Genomic DNA, 14016 nt, shown 5'->3' on the forward strand with positions numbered 1-14016 from the left:
TTACAAGAAGGAGACCTGACGCCCACAAGGCTGAGCTCCGAGTCCCGGACCCCGCAGAGGCAGCGCCGGACCCCACCCCGGGCGCGCTCGCTGCCGTACCCGGCGCTACTTGCACGTCCACCTGCCGCGCTCGGCCCGCGCCCCGCCCGCGCCCCGGGGGTACCTGTCGGCGGCGCGCGGGCCCTCCGCCAGGGGTGACGAGAAGCTGGCGCGGAGCGGGCGGGGCTGCGCGGACCAGAGACAGACATTGACTTCACCCAGCCAGGCCCTTTCGCCTGGGAGCGCGGAGGCCCCAGGAGCACGCGGACACTGGGACGCTGAGGAGACTTGGGGAGCGCCGGTCCCGGGAGGCAAGGCCGTCTGGCCTCCTCCCCTCAAGTCCCCTACTTTTCCCCGCCAACCGGCTGCCGACCCCGTCCCAGCGCCAGGGCACCCGACGGGAAGCGACAGTTTGGCGCTCCACGGTCAAACTCTGAAGGGCGAGGTTCCCATGGAAACCGGAGGAGGCTCTAGGCGCCTGCGCGGGCGCGCCAGGCACTCTGGGAAGTGTGGTTTCCGGGCTGTCACTCGGTGGCGAGAGGAACTGACGCAAGATGGCGCCCAAGCGTCGCGGTCGGTTCACAGTCGCCGGGTTCGCCCCGCCCGGGCGCCGCCGGCGTAGGAGAGGCCGCGGAGGCCCGAAAAGTAGTTTCTCTTGGCAGCCGCGGCTCTGCGCTGTCTGGGATGCCGGGGGCAGAGACGGGGGCGCGGTCTCTTAGGCGCGTTCACTTTTGCCTTTCTGAAACTTGTCCCGACGAGGGGCCGCCCTGCTTCTGGGCCCGTCCCAGCCCAGGCAGAGCCGAGCCCGACGTAGGGAGGAGGTTCTGAAGGTGGGAGCGACCGCCCGAGGGGCGCGAGCTCCCCGTCGCACGAGTGTTCAAGTCAGGCTGGGCGACCGCTCCTGCTCGTGAGAGGCTCCTTTGTCAGGTGGGAGTTGAATGGGGACGTGAGCAGGGGTCATCCAGATCCTCCCCCCACCTCCTCCCGGGAGCTCCCAAGGCTTCCAGACTCCCGGCCTGCCTTGGGCAGAACTGCGAACTCAGTGTCTTGACTGCCCGCAGCGGCCCTCTCCCTCCCGCGTTAGATCTCTGGACTGAGACCTAGAAACCTAGGATCTGATTCTAGGGTCGGCCAGAGACTCGGTTACTTCTCCGGGCCTCTGTTTCCTTCTCTCTGAAACCGTGGTCGTTGTAACGCCTGCCCTTTCTCCCTGGGGGTGTTGTAAGGTTCCAATGAGATGACATTGATGTGTAGGCTGGTCGGTCCTCTATGGACAGAAACAGCCATTCCCAGTCGCTGTATTTTGGTGCAACTTCTTGGAAGGAAGTTAGGCAATGCCTTTCAAAATGAAAAATGCACAGAGCCTTTGCTTCAGCAGTTCTAGAAATAGGTGTGTCCTACAGATTTAGTGGCCATGTGCACACAAGAAAGTTTATAAAAGGGCACTTACCTGGAGTGGGGAAAAAACCACACCAACAACAACCTAAATGTTCATCAGTAGATGACCACCGCAGTAAGGGATGGATTCAGTGAAATAGAACGTGCGGTTATTTTTTTAAAATAAGGCAGAGCAGCAGCTCCTTTTGTTCAAATAAATGCTTTTTATTCTTAAAAAGAAAAATACGGCAGAGCTTTTTGTACTCGTGTGCAACTCCGTGATATTAAAATGTTTTCAAAAAGCAGAATGGTATGTTAACGTTATAATTTATTTTTATATTAATTATATTTTATTACAATTGTCTTGATTTTTCCCCCTTGCCCCTCTCCACCCAGCAACCCCCCCCCGCCCCGTCCCTCAGGCAATCCCCCCACCATTGTTCATGTCCATGGGTTGTTCATATAAGTTCTGTGGCTACTCCATTTCCTACACTGTACTTCACATCCCCATGGCTATTCCATAACTGCCTATTTGTACTTCTTAATCCTCTCACCTCTTCACCCATTCTTCCCCACCCCCTCTCATCCGGTAACCATCAAAATGCTCTCTGTATCCTTAATTCTGTCTCTGTTCTTCTTGTTTGCTTAGTGTGTTTTTTAATTTATTTTCATTTTTTAGAAGATTTTATTTATTTATTTTTAGAGAGACAGGGAGGGAAGGAGAAGGAGAGGGAGAGAAACATCAATGTGTGGTTGCCTCTTGTGCGCCCCCAACAGGGGACCTGGCCTGCAGCCCAGGCAAGTGCCCTGACCGGGAATCAAACTGGCGACCCCTTGGTTCACAGGCCAGTGCTCAATCCACTGAGCCACACCAGCCAGGGCTGTTTTTTAGAATCAATTGTTGATAGACACGTTTTTTTGTTTTGTTTTGTTTTGTTTTTGTCATTTATTGTTCATAGTTTTGATCTTCTTTTTCTTAAATAAGTCCCTTTAACATTTCATATAACAATGGCTTGGTGGTAATGAACTCCTTTAGCGTTTTCTTGTCTGGGAAGCTCTTTATTGGCCCTTCGATTCTAAATAATAGCTTGCTGGGTGGAGCAATCTTGGCTGTAGGTCCTTGCTTTTCATAACTTTGAATATTTATTGCCAGTCCCTGCAAAGTTTAAGAAATCAGCTGACATTCTTATGGGAACTCCCGTGTAGGTAACTAACTTCTTTTCTCTTGCTGCTTTTAAGATTCTCTCCTTATCTTTAACCTTTGGCATTTTCATTATGATGTGTCTTGGGGTGAGCCTATTTGCATCCATCTTGTTTGGGACTCTGTGCTTCCTAGACTTGCTTGTCTATTTCCTCCCACAAATTAGGGAAGTTTTCTTTATTTTTTCAAATAGATTTCCAATTTCTTGCTCTTTTTCTTCTCCTTCTGGCGCCCCTGTAATGTGCTGTTGGACCTCTTGAAGTTGTCCCAGATGCTGCTTATACTATCTTCATTTTTTTTTTTGATTCTTTTTTCTTGTTGTTCTGATTGGTTGTTTTTTGGTTCCTTATGTTCTAAATCATTGATTTGATTCTTAGTCTCATCCACTCTACTGTTGTTTCACTGTAAATTGTTCTTTATTTCAATTAGTGCATCCTTCATTTCTGACTGGATCTTTTTTTATGCTGTTGAGGTCCTCACTGAGTTCCTTGAGCATCCTTATAACCAGTGTTTTGAACTCTGCATCTGATAGATTGCTTATCTCCATTTTGTTTAGCTCTTTTTCTAGAGTTTTGCTCTATTCTTTCATTCGGGCCATGTTTGTCTCCTCGTTTTGGCAGCTTCCCTGTGTTTGTTTCTATGTATTAGGTAGAGCTGCTTTGACTCCATGTCTTGGTTGTGTGGTCTAATGTAGTGGGTGTCCTGGAGGGCCCAGTGGCACAACCTCCCCTATCACCCAAGCTGGGTACTCGAGGTGTGTCCTTCGTGTGGGCTGAGTACACCCTCCTCTTGTAGTTGAGCCTTGGTTGCTGTTGGCAGGTCAATGGGTGGGATTTACCCAGGCTAGTCGGCTGCAAGGACTGGCTGTGACCACTGGCCACCAACCTCTGCCCTCTGTGGAGGATCAGCTGTGCAGGGGACAGGGTGGTGGTGCTCCGTTGTGGTCTGTAGCTGTCCACTGGGTGGGCAGGCCCTGGAATTTCCTGGTTGGTGCAGGCCAAGGTCAGCCTCCACCTGTGTTTTTCGCTGGGGCACCCTGCCAGAGGTATAAAGCAATCTGAGGTGGCTGCTACATGTGCTGGGCTTCAAGATTCCCAGGCAAAGCCATAAACTGGCAATAAATATTCAAAGAAGGGACTGTGAATCTAAGCTGGCTGCTGCTATTGCTGGGCCTGGGGCTCACTGAGGGCAGCTGTTGCTTGTTTGATAGGAATTAGGAAGTTATGAAGCATGAGCCAAAACCAGCCATTCACAAGGAAAAGCAGCTTGGGTGGGCCAGTAATTTAGGTGGGGCAGAGTCTCAGGCTCTTCAAGGCAGGTCAGAGTGTTTGCCAGGTTGATGGAGCCTCAGATATGGCACCAGCCCACTGGCTCAGTCTGGATGGATGTGGTTTTTTTAGTTCCATAGTTGTCAGACTTCCATTCAACTGATTTCTGATGGTTCTGAGTGATGGTTCTATATTTTAGTTGTAACTTTCTTAAAAGATTTTATATATTTATTTTTAGACAGAGGGGAAGGGAGGGAGAAGCAGGATGAGAGAAACATCCATGTGTGGTTGCCTCTCACACAGCCCCTACTGGGAACCTGGCCCGCAACCCAGGCGTGTGCCCTGACTGGAAATCAAACTGGCAGCCTTTTGGTTCACAGGCCAGTGCTCCATCCACTGAGCCACACCAGCCAGAGCAATATTTTAGTTGTAATTTTGTTGTGGTTGTGCAAAGAGATGAGCCATGTCTGCCTACACTGCCATCTTGACCAGAAGTCCATAATTTATATATTTAAAAATACACAAATATATTTGATCTCATAAGCATGGAATGTTTTTAGGGGGCCTCAGGAAGCTGGTAACAATGGTTGCCTGTGAAGAATTGGGGGACAGAATCTGAGGAAGACACTTTTCATTTTATATCTTTTTTAAAAAACAATTTTTTCCCCTTTAGCAATATGTGAGTTTGTATATACATTAGTTCTTAGTCATTTGCATTTTTGATGAAGTTTCTAGTTTTCATTCCCCCACATGCTGAACTTTACTTCTCAAGAGTAGTCCACAGATGCTAGGGGCCCCACAGCTCTGAGTTCATACCTGGACCCTGCCTTGGCCTCGCTCCTGTCACCCCCGCCTGCCCCAGCAGCAGCCTAGGTTACTGAAAGGGCAGTCTGGGTGGGGGTCCTAGCTGGCTGTAGGTGGCAGGCAGCCCTCAGTGTTTGCTCAGCAGGGTGGACCAGCCAAGTGGATCAAGAATCAGAACTAGCTTCTCTGTCGCCCACCCCCTTGTGACCCTAGGCATGCCAACTGCAGGTAGAAATGATGATTCTTCTGGAGAGCACGTTGAGGCTGAATTCTATCAATGCAGAACAGCATGTAATGTCAAAGTGGGAGGGGTGCCTAAGGGTTTTTGGTCTAAAACAAAGCCTTTTGTTTTAGAGAAAGAAACAGACTCAAGGTGAAGTAACTTGTAAGCCATAAAGTCGGGGTTAGAACCCAAGTCTCCTGCCCCTGGGAGCTCGAGGGTCAGAGCACCAGGGGGTGGGTGAGAGACTCATTCTTAAAACCGGGTATGAGGTCTCCATCAATGAAAATATTTGGTGCCACTACCTTCCAGGTAACTCCCTTCAGCTGTCCCAACCGAGCCAAGCACCTGCTGCCCAGTGTACACCTGTTCCCCCCAAGCCCCGACCCACCTGAAGGGGCGTGGGCAGTTACTATCCACCCAGGCCCTGCCCTCCGAGATTAGAGAGACAACACTGGCCTCCCCCTTTTCCTTTTCTTCCTTCCACCCCACCTGAAACAGGCCTGTCTCGAGACACCTGCGAATTGTGAGGAGCCTGGAAGGGGTAAAGAGAGGCCAAACTCCTTGTGCGACCACGGAAGAACTGGACTGACGGGTAAGTGGCTTTATCATAAAATTGAAAATAATATGAAAATGTCTTTTATTTCTGAGTACAAAGCCAGATACTGTTAAGACTATGAAAACTGGTCAGAGGCCATGAAGAACAAAAAGAAGGCTCTCTCGGCCGTGCCCTGTGTCACAGGGCCTCGTCGTGGAGGGGTGTGATGTGGGTGGGGGTTGGCGGGGGCAGCAGCAGAGACCCCAGCCAGCTGTAGGGTATGTGAAGGAGGTCGACCTGCCCACCCCATCAGAGGGCCCAGCTCTCTGTCCCTCAGAGCCTCCCAGGACTGGGGGCTGAGGACAGAGGTTACCCTAGGCCTTTAGGGGCCACTGGTTCTCTGGCCTAGAGAGCCCCAGGGTGAGGCAGACAGGCGTGGGTGAGGGAGGGAGCATGAGGGGGTACTGGGAAACTGTTTTATTCTGTGGCTGCAAGTGTCTCGGGCAGCAGTTGAGAATGCCCCCAGAGCACCTTCAGTCTCTACCATATCCCCAATTTCAGTCTTGAGCCCTTGGACAGGTGGACACGGGTCTGAGACTTCAGGCTGCGGGAGCTGAGGCTCTAGTGGCAGGGCCCGGACCTCCTGGGGAGGAGCTAAGAGGGGTGCAGACGGGATGACACGAGTGAGGGCACTCATCCCATCCTGGGGGCTGTGCTCAGGCACCTCTGTCTGTGTCTAAGAGGGCATGGACATGTGTGGGAGCTCAGGCCTCGCCCTCCTCCCCACTGCCATCCACGCTGGCCTGCCTCACCACCTTCCTGACCCTGGGTGTGGAGGAACGGCCAGCCTCCTCCTGCTCCTGGAAGGCCCGGGTCCGGCTGGCCACCAGGGCGGCGCTGTTGAGGGCAACCACAGACTGGTGAGACTTCAGGGCAGGCCAAGACCCCTTGTGGACCTGCAGGCCTCCCTCAGCCTTTGAAAGCTGAGGGAAGGGCTCAGGAGGGTCCTTCTCTGAAGATTCGTTTGAAGAGAAAACCTGGAAGGGTGAGAGTATAAGGAAGACAGGTCATGGAGCACAGGGCCTGGAAAAGGGCAAGTGCAGACTGTTTGTTGACTGAGTACCAAAAAACTGAGCTACTCATGAGTCACATTTCCCTAGGAGGGAAGACAACATCCTAACCCCAGTGCCCTCGAGTCTCAGCCCTCACCTGTCTACAGCTTCTTTCTGGCCCAGGAGCCTCCTCAGCTCCCCTGCACCTGCCATGCCACTGAGGCCCTCATCTCCTCCTCTCAAACCCTCTGCCTTTGGACAGTCAATTGAGAAATACCTTCCAGGTTCCGGGCCCTGAGCTGGGTGTGCAGTGAGGACACCCTGCCTTTAAGAGCACACACACCCATCCACCGACCATCCATCCTTCCCCATCCTTCCCCACCCAGTGCCAACCCCTCCAGGGAGGCTCTCCCAAACGTCCCCTTCCTCTGTGAGATGAGCCCTCCATCCCCCTGGCCAGCCAGGGTTCTGGGTGCATTGGTGCTATAACCCCTCTGCACCTCCCCCTTAACGTGTTGCCTCTCAGATTTGGGAGGGGCTGCCGAGATCATTTCATCTGCCCCCATCGAGGGTCAGCAGTCAGTGGTCTAGCTCCTGGCCTGGGCAGGATGCTTTTGCATGGCGGGGCAGCCCTGTCCCTTAGGGAGCAAATCCTTCTGTCAGGCTGACAGCTGCCTGCAGCCTCCAGCCTGGGGCTGGCTCCCAGGGAGTCCCCCGGGTGCCCCTGGTCCCACAATTGCTCTCCAGCTCCCACGGAAGGCAGTGCTCACTTGCCCTCATTAGGTCTGCTCTGCTGCTAGAGGAGACCAAAGGGAGCTGCCTAGGGTGTGGTCCCCCCCACTCAGGCGCCCCTTGCTTAGGACTGAAAGCTGAGCACCAGTCCTGGTCTTTCTTCATCCTCCTGCCACCTGCCCCATTCTCCTGCTGGACCCGACCCCCCCTCAGCCTAGGTTCCCCCCTTAGCCCCAGCCTCACCTCTGGCAGGTCACCAGCCTCTGAGGCACTCTCCAGCTCTGGGGGGGGCTCCAGGAGGCTGATGGACCTCATGACCCCACGGAGGTTGATGCGGGGCCTTGGCCCAGGCTCTTCTTTTGCGGATGCCTGGCTCTCCTCCAACCCCACAGCCATCACCTCCCCACTGCCCCCTGGTTCTGGCGGAAGAGGTGGGAACGGTGGTGTAGAGACCTCGGGGGCCAGGGACTCCTCTGGGGAGGCCCCACCCACTTTCTGCTCCCAGACATGGCTCTGCCGGCTGTGAGAAGGTGGCCCTGAGTCAGCTCTGAGGGACCCAGTAGCCATCCCCAGCAGCCACCTCCACCACTGGTCTCCCCCTTGCCCTCCACTCTGTACCTGGCAGTCAGGATGCCCTGGTAGGTCTGCAGCTGGCGCAGGAAGCCAGGGTTGGGGCGGGCGATGGGCCGGAGCTCCTGCACGTGGCGCAGAGCCTGCTCCAGGCTCCAGCCGTACTGCTTCATGGCATAAGCTACCACTGTGGCTGCTGAGCGGCTGACGCCCATCTTGCAGTGGACTAGCACTCGGGTGCCCTGTGCTCTGTGGATGCGGGACACGGTCAGCCCCCCTTCCCTGCTCCCTCTCTGTGAGGGCCCCTGAAGTGTGAGGGCAGGGCAGGCAGCAGACTCATTTCCAAACCAGGGAAGGAAGGAAGGATCCTGAGGGCCAGAGCAGCCAGGAGGAGGGCATGGGAGCTCTTGACCCTGGGGTGGGGCAGGCAGTTGGGGTGGGGACAGCCTGACCTCGCGGCCTCCACAAAGCTGTGTGTCTCCTTCCAGTGAGGCAGCAGCTGGGCTGACTCCTCATCCCAGAGGCGCACGTTGTGGTAGGTGAAACGCTCAGGGTAGAAGTTGTCGATCTCCCGGGCCATGTTCAAGATGTGGCTGACCCTGCAGCAGGGAGTGTGAGGCCAGGCTGACGTGGCCAGGTGCCCCTGGCCCACTGGCCAGCAGACCTGGCGGACCTGGGTGTTTCTGTTTAGTTCTTGGTTCTGAGTCCAGTGGGGGACGGCACAGGGCTGGGGGGAGGAGAAGACTCTGACCCTGAGCCGACTGCTTCGCCCACTGTGCTTGTTTCCCCTCCAGTCCAGGTGGCTGCTAGGGTGGCCTGCAGCACTGAGCCTTCTGATAGTCTCAGAAGTCAGCTTGAGAGCAATTTCTGAGCGCAGCTGAGACTGGATGGGGCTGCAGCAGCTGGGTGACAGGGCCCCTAACAGGTTTCCCACTAGCCCATGGTGGACAAATGACAGAAATGCATGGGAGCAGGCAGCCAGGGGCCCCTGGAGAGGGGCACCTCCACCTGCCTTTTACAGCGTGGGGAGGGAGGAGAGTGGGCCAGGGAGCTGCCAGCAGGCCAGCACAGTGGCTGTTCTGGCCCAAGTCCGTGCTGAGGGGAGGAAGGGCCCCAGGGCCAGAGTTGGAAGCTGAGTTGGCAGCTGCCAAAGGGAGTCTGGGGGTTTCTGACCAGGTGGCGCCTGAAGGAGTGGCCAAGCATGGGGCTGACAGAAGGTGGGCAGTTCTGAGGGGGCTCAGGACCCTACCTGTTTCTCTGCAGCTCCTCCAGATTTGCTGCATTCCACTCCGAGCCCTGTGGACAGGCAGAGAGCACCGGTCTCCCTCTGCCCCAGCTATGTGGTCCTTACCTCCCACCCCTCACCCTGCAGCTCACCAGGTAGAGGTGGGGGAAGATGCGGGAGGCCCGGTCTTGCTGAGCCATAAGCAGCAGCATCTGGTTATCGATGAAGTCGCGGTACTGTTGGAGAGGGTGGCCCAGGCGTAGCTCCAAGGCCTGGCGGATCTGCAGGCAGGAAGGAGACTGATGCCTCACCCTTCCCTCCAGGGCTTCTGAGGACAGCAGCCATCCCATCTAGACCAAGGAGCTGAGGCCAAGCATCCGGGATTGACTCGGAGAGGAGGAAAGCTAGGTGGGAAGGCTCCACAGAGAGGAAGACTCTTGGCCCCCAGATGGAGGGTCCCCCCGCCCTGTCCAGGCCCAGCTCCGCCCTGGCCCGGCCCTCTGCCTACCTCTTTGGAGGTGATGCTCTCCAGGTCACTGGTGTCCAGCACCTTCCACAGCTCAGCCCGAATCGCCTGCTCCATCTGCTCCTGTTCTGAAGACCTGGGAGCCAAGCCAATCAGTCTACGGGCCCCTTCCCTACTCTGCCATGGCACCCCCCCCTTTTCCTCCCCTCCCTACACTGACCTGCCAGGCTCAGCGCTGGGAGGCCGCAGAGACTCCAGGTCGGCCATGGTCATCCACTCATTGAGACAGCTCTGGTCAGAGCTCAGTCTGTCCTGGTAGTGGCTGGCCCAGGTGAGGGCACTGCCGCCTGGCACAAGACCACTGCCTAGAGCCGCCTCACATGCCTGGTGCAATACCTGGAGCGTGGCCCTGGGACAGAGGATGGGCTGGGTCACACTGCCCTCCCTGATGCTCCCACCCGGGCCCTGCAGCCACCTCTGAAGAGAGACCGGCCCGAGGTTGGACCGCCCCAGCTCTCACCACATGGTCCGGATGGAGATTGGCTTGAAGATTCGGCTCTGCCCACCAGACGTCACACTGAAGCCCCTGAGGGAGACCAGGCAGGGGTGGGACCCCACTCCAGGCCCTGGGACAGAGCCTTTAAGAGGCCCACCCACTAGGCTGGCCCTCAAAATATGTAATCATTTGAGCTTCAAAATAAGCCCTTGTGCCAAATATGGGGTAGCTGAAGCTCAGAGAAGTTAAGTGACTTGCCCAAGATCACAGCAAATCTGAAGTAGAGCTGAGAGCAGGCCCAGGCCCCAGACACCCAGCCTGACATTCTGCAGCAGCTCCCCAGTTCCCCGCCCCCATCCCATACGTTACACCCTCCGGCCCCTCCTCGCTCCGGTTACCACCTCTTACCCGTCTCCATCTAGGTACACCTGTGTGTCACTCCAGAGAGGCAAGACCAGGCCCAGCGTGCAGCTGGGGGAGCTGGCAGGACACAGAGGAAAAGCCATTGTCCCCCAGCACTTCACTTCCTTGCCGCGCCCCCTCCTCTCCCTGCTCCCACCTGCTATCAGGGAAGTCCACTCCCAGGAGCACCGTCTCATCCTGGCTCACATGTTCTCTTGTGGAAACTACCAGCAGGTAGCGGAGCCGGGGAGGCCGAGCTGCCTCCAGCTGGACTGCCTGGGGAAGGTGGGGAGAGAGAGGCCCAGGGTCACAGTGGCTCAGAGGGCCCTGCGCCCCCACCCCCACCTGACACACACCGAGCCAGGAACAGAGGGTGCTGCCTGCTCCCTCCATGCCCATCCCCTTCTTCCCAGATACCAGCTCCGTGGTTACATTCCAGTGATTCCCAACTTTTGGATTTCATGGTACCACAAAATGTTTTAGAATATTTTTCTTAAAGGGTGTGTGTGTGTGGAAAAAAAGGAAGAAGTCTAATAAAGACTGCCCATTTTTTATTTCAGCCCAGGAAGGAGGTTTAAAATAACCCTTTCACTTGCCCTTACCATCATTTCATTCCAGAAATGTTTCTCACCAAAGAAATACTAAGAACACAATCTCACAATAAAAGATGGTGTTACTGTGGAATTAACTCAGCTTCAGGAAAGACTAACTGTGCCTTCTTTTTCCCGTTCTGCTGCAGTGAGATGTCCCACAGGTAGCTGGGAACTAGCCCTCCCACTCCCCCTGTGCCCCAGCCCACTCGGCCCCTCCCACACACTCGTTCCTGGTGGGTGCTCAGCAGGCCCCCGAGCGCCAGTCTGTTTATGGGCAACTCACATGGTCAGGAAGGTCTTGCTGCGGTTGCACAGAAACCCAGCCCCCTGCAACCCTGGTTCCTGGGCCTAACTGGGCCCCCCTCCCCAGGGCTCAGAACAAACCTCCTCGTCCTTCCCCAGCCCTTCAGAGACCTGAAGATGCCCTCACCCTGTTAGAACAACTCTAGCATGGTTGCCAGGGTTGGGGTAACCCCCTCACTCTCAAGGGTGCTCCCTTCCCTCAACCAATGCTCCCCAAAGACACACACACTGGCTCCATTTGGACCTCTCCTCCCCCCACCCCAGGGGTGGCTCTCTTCCCCCTCTGAGGTCTCTGGAGGGCCCCTCACCAGGCGGATGTCATCCTGCGGTCTCAGCAGCTCCACCATGAGATGAAGATGCTGACTCTGCTCCTGCTTCTGGGGACTCTGGGGCCCATGCCCACTGTCTGTCTGGTCCCTGTGGAGCTGCTCTTCACCCAAGGGTTCCTCCTCCTGCGGCTGGGGGCTAGGCTCGGCTGCATCTCCATTGTCCCCTCTGTCCTGCAGTCCCAGGACGGCCCCATGGAGCACTGCAAAGCTCTGCCTGCCAGGGCAGCGGGGAAATCCTTAGGACAGGGGTGCATCAGAATCCCCTGGACAGGGCCCATTAAAACAGGTGTTGGGCCCCACCTGCATTGGGTTAGCAGGTACGGAGTGTGGAGGCCTGAGAAAGTGAATTTCCGACCAGTGCCCAGTGGTGTGGCCTCCACACTTCGAGAGGCACTGTCCTGGAGGCTCTCGAGCACCCCAGTTCATCCACTCTTGTCTGAGGGGACTGCATGTCGCTCCCTTTCCCCTGCCACCTACCAAACTCAGAAGATACTGTAAACTTGACGGGGACCCAGGAGTCCTCTGGCCCTGTGGCCCCATCCTGCTCTTTGGCTTGTGACCACTGGCCTGAGCCAGGGTCTAGGAGAGGGGCTAAAGGAACCCCATCTGATCAGCAGGAAAATGAAAGCAAAGGCAGCCAGGCCAGAGCTGCCGGCCATGCCCACTGGCAACATCGCCCCATGTATGTGGCAGTTGGCTTTGGCTGACAGCCAAGCCCTCCATGAGGGCAGGGGCCAGGTCTGGCGGCTAGATGGAGGTTTCAGGGAGATGCTCACCTTCGCTGGAGCCGGCTTCTGCGCTTGGAGGCCTGGTCCTGCTGGGAAAGTTGGCCCCAGGACAGAGTTGGGGGGTGCGGGGTGGAAGGAATTGCCGCCCCGCCCACCCTTGTGGGGAGTGAACCAGAAAAGGCGTCAGTTACCCTTCTCACCCCAGTCTACTCCCCCCAGAGGCGCTGGGGGAGCTGGGACCCAAGTCCAGGTAGGGCAGCAGGGGGATAAAGGTGGGCGGGATACTAGGGTTTGGCACAGGTCTGGGCCAGAAAGGGACAGGGCCTCTGCTGGCTGCTTTGGCGGTCAGCGCTCATGGTCTTGCCTTGGTCAAAGTTCCTGGGAGCCTCGAGCCCCCTCCCCGCCCCCAATCCCCTACAGCCTAAAACCTGGGGTCCACCTCCCCACACCCGCAGCCTCGAGGGGTGGTTGTGCGTAGGCGGGGCGCGCTCCCCCGGGCCCAGCTGGCCGCCAACTACGTGGGCAGCACCATGGCAAACTCACCGGGGGCCCCACAGGCGTGGAGTAGCCGCTGGCCGGGGGAGAGCGGCTCACTGTGACCAGAGCCATGGGGTCAGGTGGGAGACAACCGGGCTGGCACTGGGCACAGAGCCCTCCCACAGCCACAGGACAGTCCCTGCCCTGCAGGACCAGGAAGGAGAGACGGGAGCCACCAGGGCCTGGCACCTCCTTGGGGGCGGCCCTTAAAGGGCCAGACGCTCGTCCAGCCCGGCCAGCGTAGCCGGCACTAAGCAGCCGCCGCCCCGCCCCTCGCGTCTCCTAGGATTCTACCCGCCTCGCCCCCACACAGCAAACAGGTTGGGGGCGGAGTCGGGGGCGGGGCGCAGGTGCGGAGCCCCTCGACCTGCAGGGAAGGGGCCGGAAGGTTCGGTCCCTCCTCCCAGGAAACACCTCCGTTCCTGCCACGCCCAGTTAGGTCACCTGGGCTCCGCTTTGGGCCGCAGCGGGTCTATCACCCAGCGGAGGTTGGGCCGACGGAAAGAGGGGCCGGGAACACAGGTCTGAGAATCAGAGTGGCTCTTAAGTACCGCAAACGTATTTTTCCATGCTGGTTGGTGCTTGCAACTGTCGGCACGAATCACTGGGAGACATGCAGAGCTTCAGGGGAAGTCAGCAGGGCTTTAGGACTAACCCCTGAGGCTCACGGGAATCCTCAGGGCCACCTTGGGAGGTGAGCAGGGCAGGGCTGAGCAGGTCACAGGCGGAAGTGACTTGCCTTGAGCACTCCCACAGAATACTCTGGACTCAGAGCAGGAACCCAGGCCTGGGGTGCTGGGACCTCTGGCTGTAAGTAGAGTCCGGAAGCCCAGCCCCTCCCCCTCCTGACAGGAGCACGAGTGGGTTCTGGAGAAGTGAGACCGGGTAGCAGGGGGGACCTGGGTCTCCAGTAAGCGGGACAGGGCTCAGGAGAGCTGAGTTTAATGAAGTGCCGCTCTGTATGGGTACTCGACACATGTTGACTCATTTTACCCTCCAGGTGGCTGAGGGAGTGGGGGGTGGAAAGTGGTCTCATTTTACAGCTGAGGAAACTGAGGCTCAGAAAGCTGAGGGGGTCGCAGCCAGGATTTGAACGCAGGTCTGAGGCCATCGACCTTGTCTCCCCTCAGCCTCCC

General features: G+C 56.9%; 1 protein-coding gene and 2 long non-coding RNA genes across 6 annotated transcripts in view; 1 reads left to right on the plus strand and 2 right to left on the minus strand.

Moving 5' to 3' along the window:
* LOC128780930 (uncharacterized) overlaps positions 1-476 on the minus strand; it is a 37967-nt gene extending 37491 nt beyond the window's left edge. For all 3 annotated transcript variants that reach the window (XR_008426865.1, XR_008426866.1, XR_008426864.1), the window contains exon 1: positions 164-476. This is a non-coding gene — a long non-coding RNA (uncharacterized lncRNA). The remainder of the gene's footprint in view (positions 1-163) is intronic.
* Positions 477-606: 130 nt separating this feature from the next.
* Positions 607-9553, plus strand: LOC123478081 (uncharacterized). Its single transcript, XR_006653200.3, has 3 exons — positions 607-966; positions 5411-5504; positions 9350-9553. It is a non-coding gene; the product is annotated as an uncharacterized lncRNA (long non-coding RNA).
* On the minus strand, positions 5510-13167 carry SSH3 (slingshot protein phosphatase 3). 2 transcript variants are annotated; one of them, XM_024574391.4, is made up of 14 exons: positions 12887-13167; positions 12392-12429; positions 11595-11829; positions 10548-10666; positions 10397-10468; positions 10013-10078; positions 9713-9901; positions 9535-9628; positions 9179-9307; positions 9051-9097; positions 8254-8400; positions 7850-8050; positions 7475-7751; positions 5510-6484 (listed from the first exon to the last, which is right to left on the minus strand). In XM_024574391.4, exons 1-14 carry the CDS (start codon positions 12950-12952, stop codon positions 6212-6214), a joined length of 1953 nt encoding a protein of 650 aa, XP_024430159.2. In that variant the 5' UTR covers positions 12953-13167; the 3' UTR covers positions 5510-6211. The 2 variants fall into 2 exon arrangements, with proteins under 2 accessions (XP_024430159.2, XP_053781325.1); XM_053925350.2 differs by having other exon boundaries at positions 12392-12432.
* Between the last annotated feature and the right edge of the window lie 849 nt (positions 13168-14016).

This window comes from Desmodus rotundus, chromosome 5 (assembly GCF_022682495.2).
Source record: "Desmodus rotundus isolate HL8 chromosome 5, HLdesRot8A.1, whole genome shotgun sequence".
Lineage (NCBI taxonomy): Eukaryota > Metazoa > Chordata > Mammalia > Chiroptera > Phyllostomidae > Desmodus > Desmodus rotundus.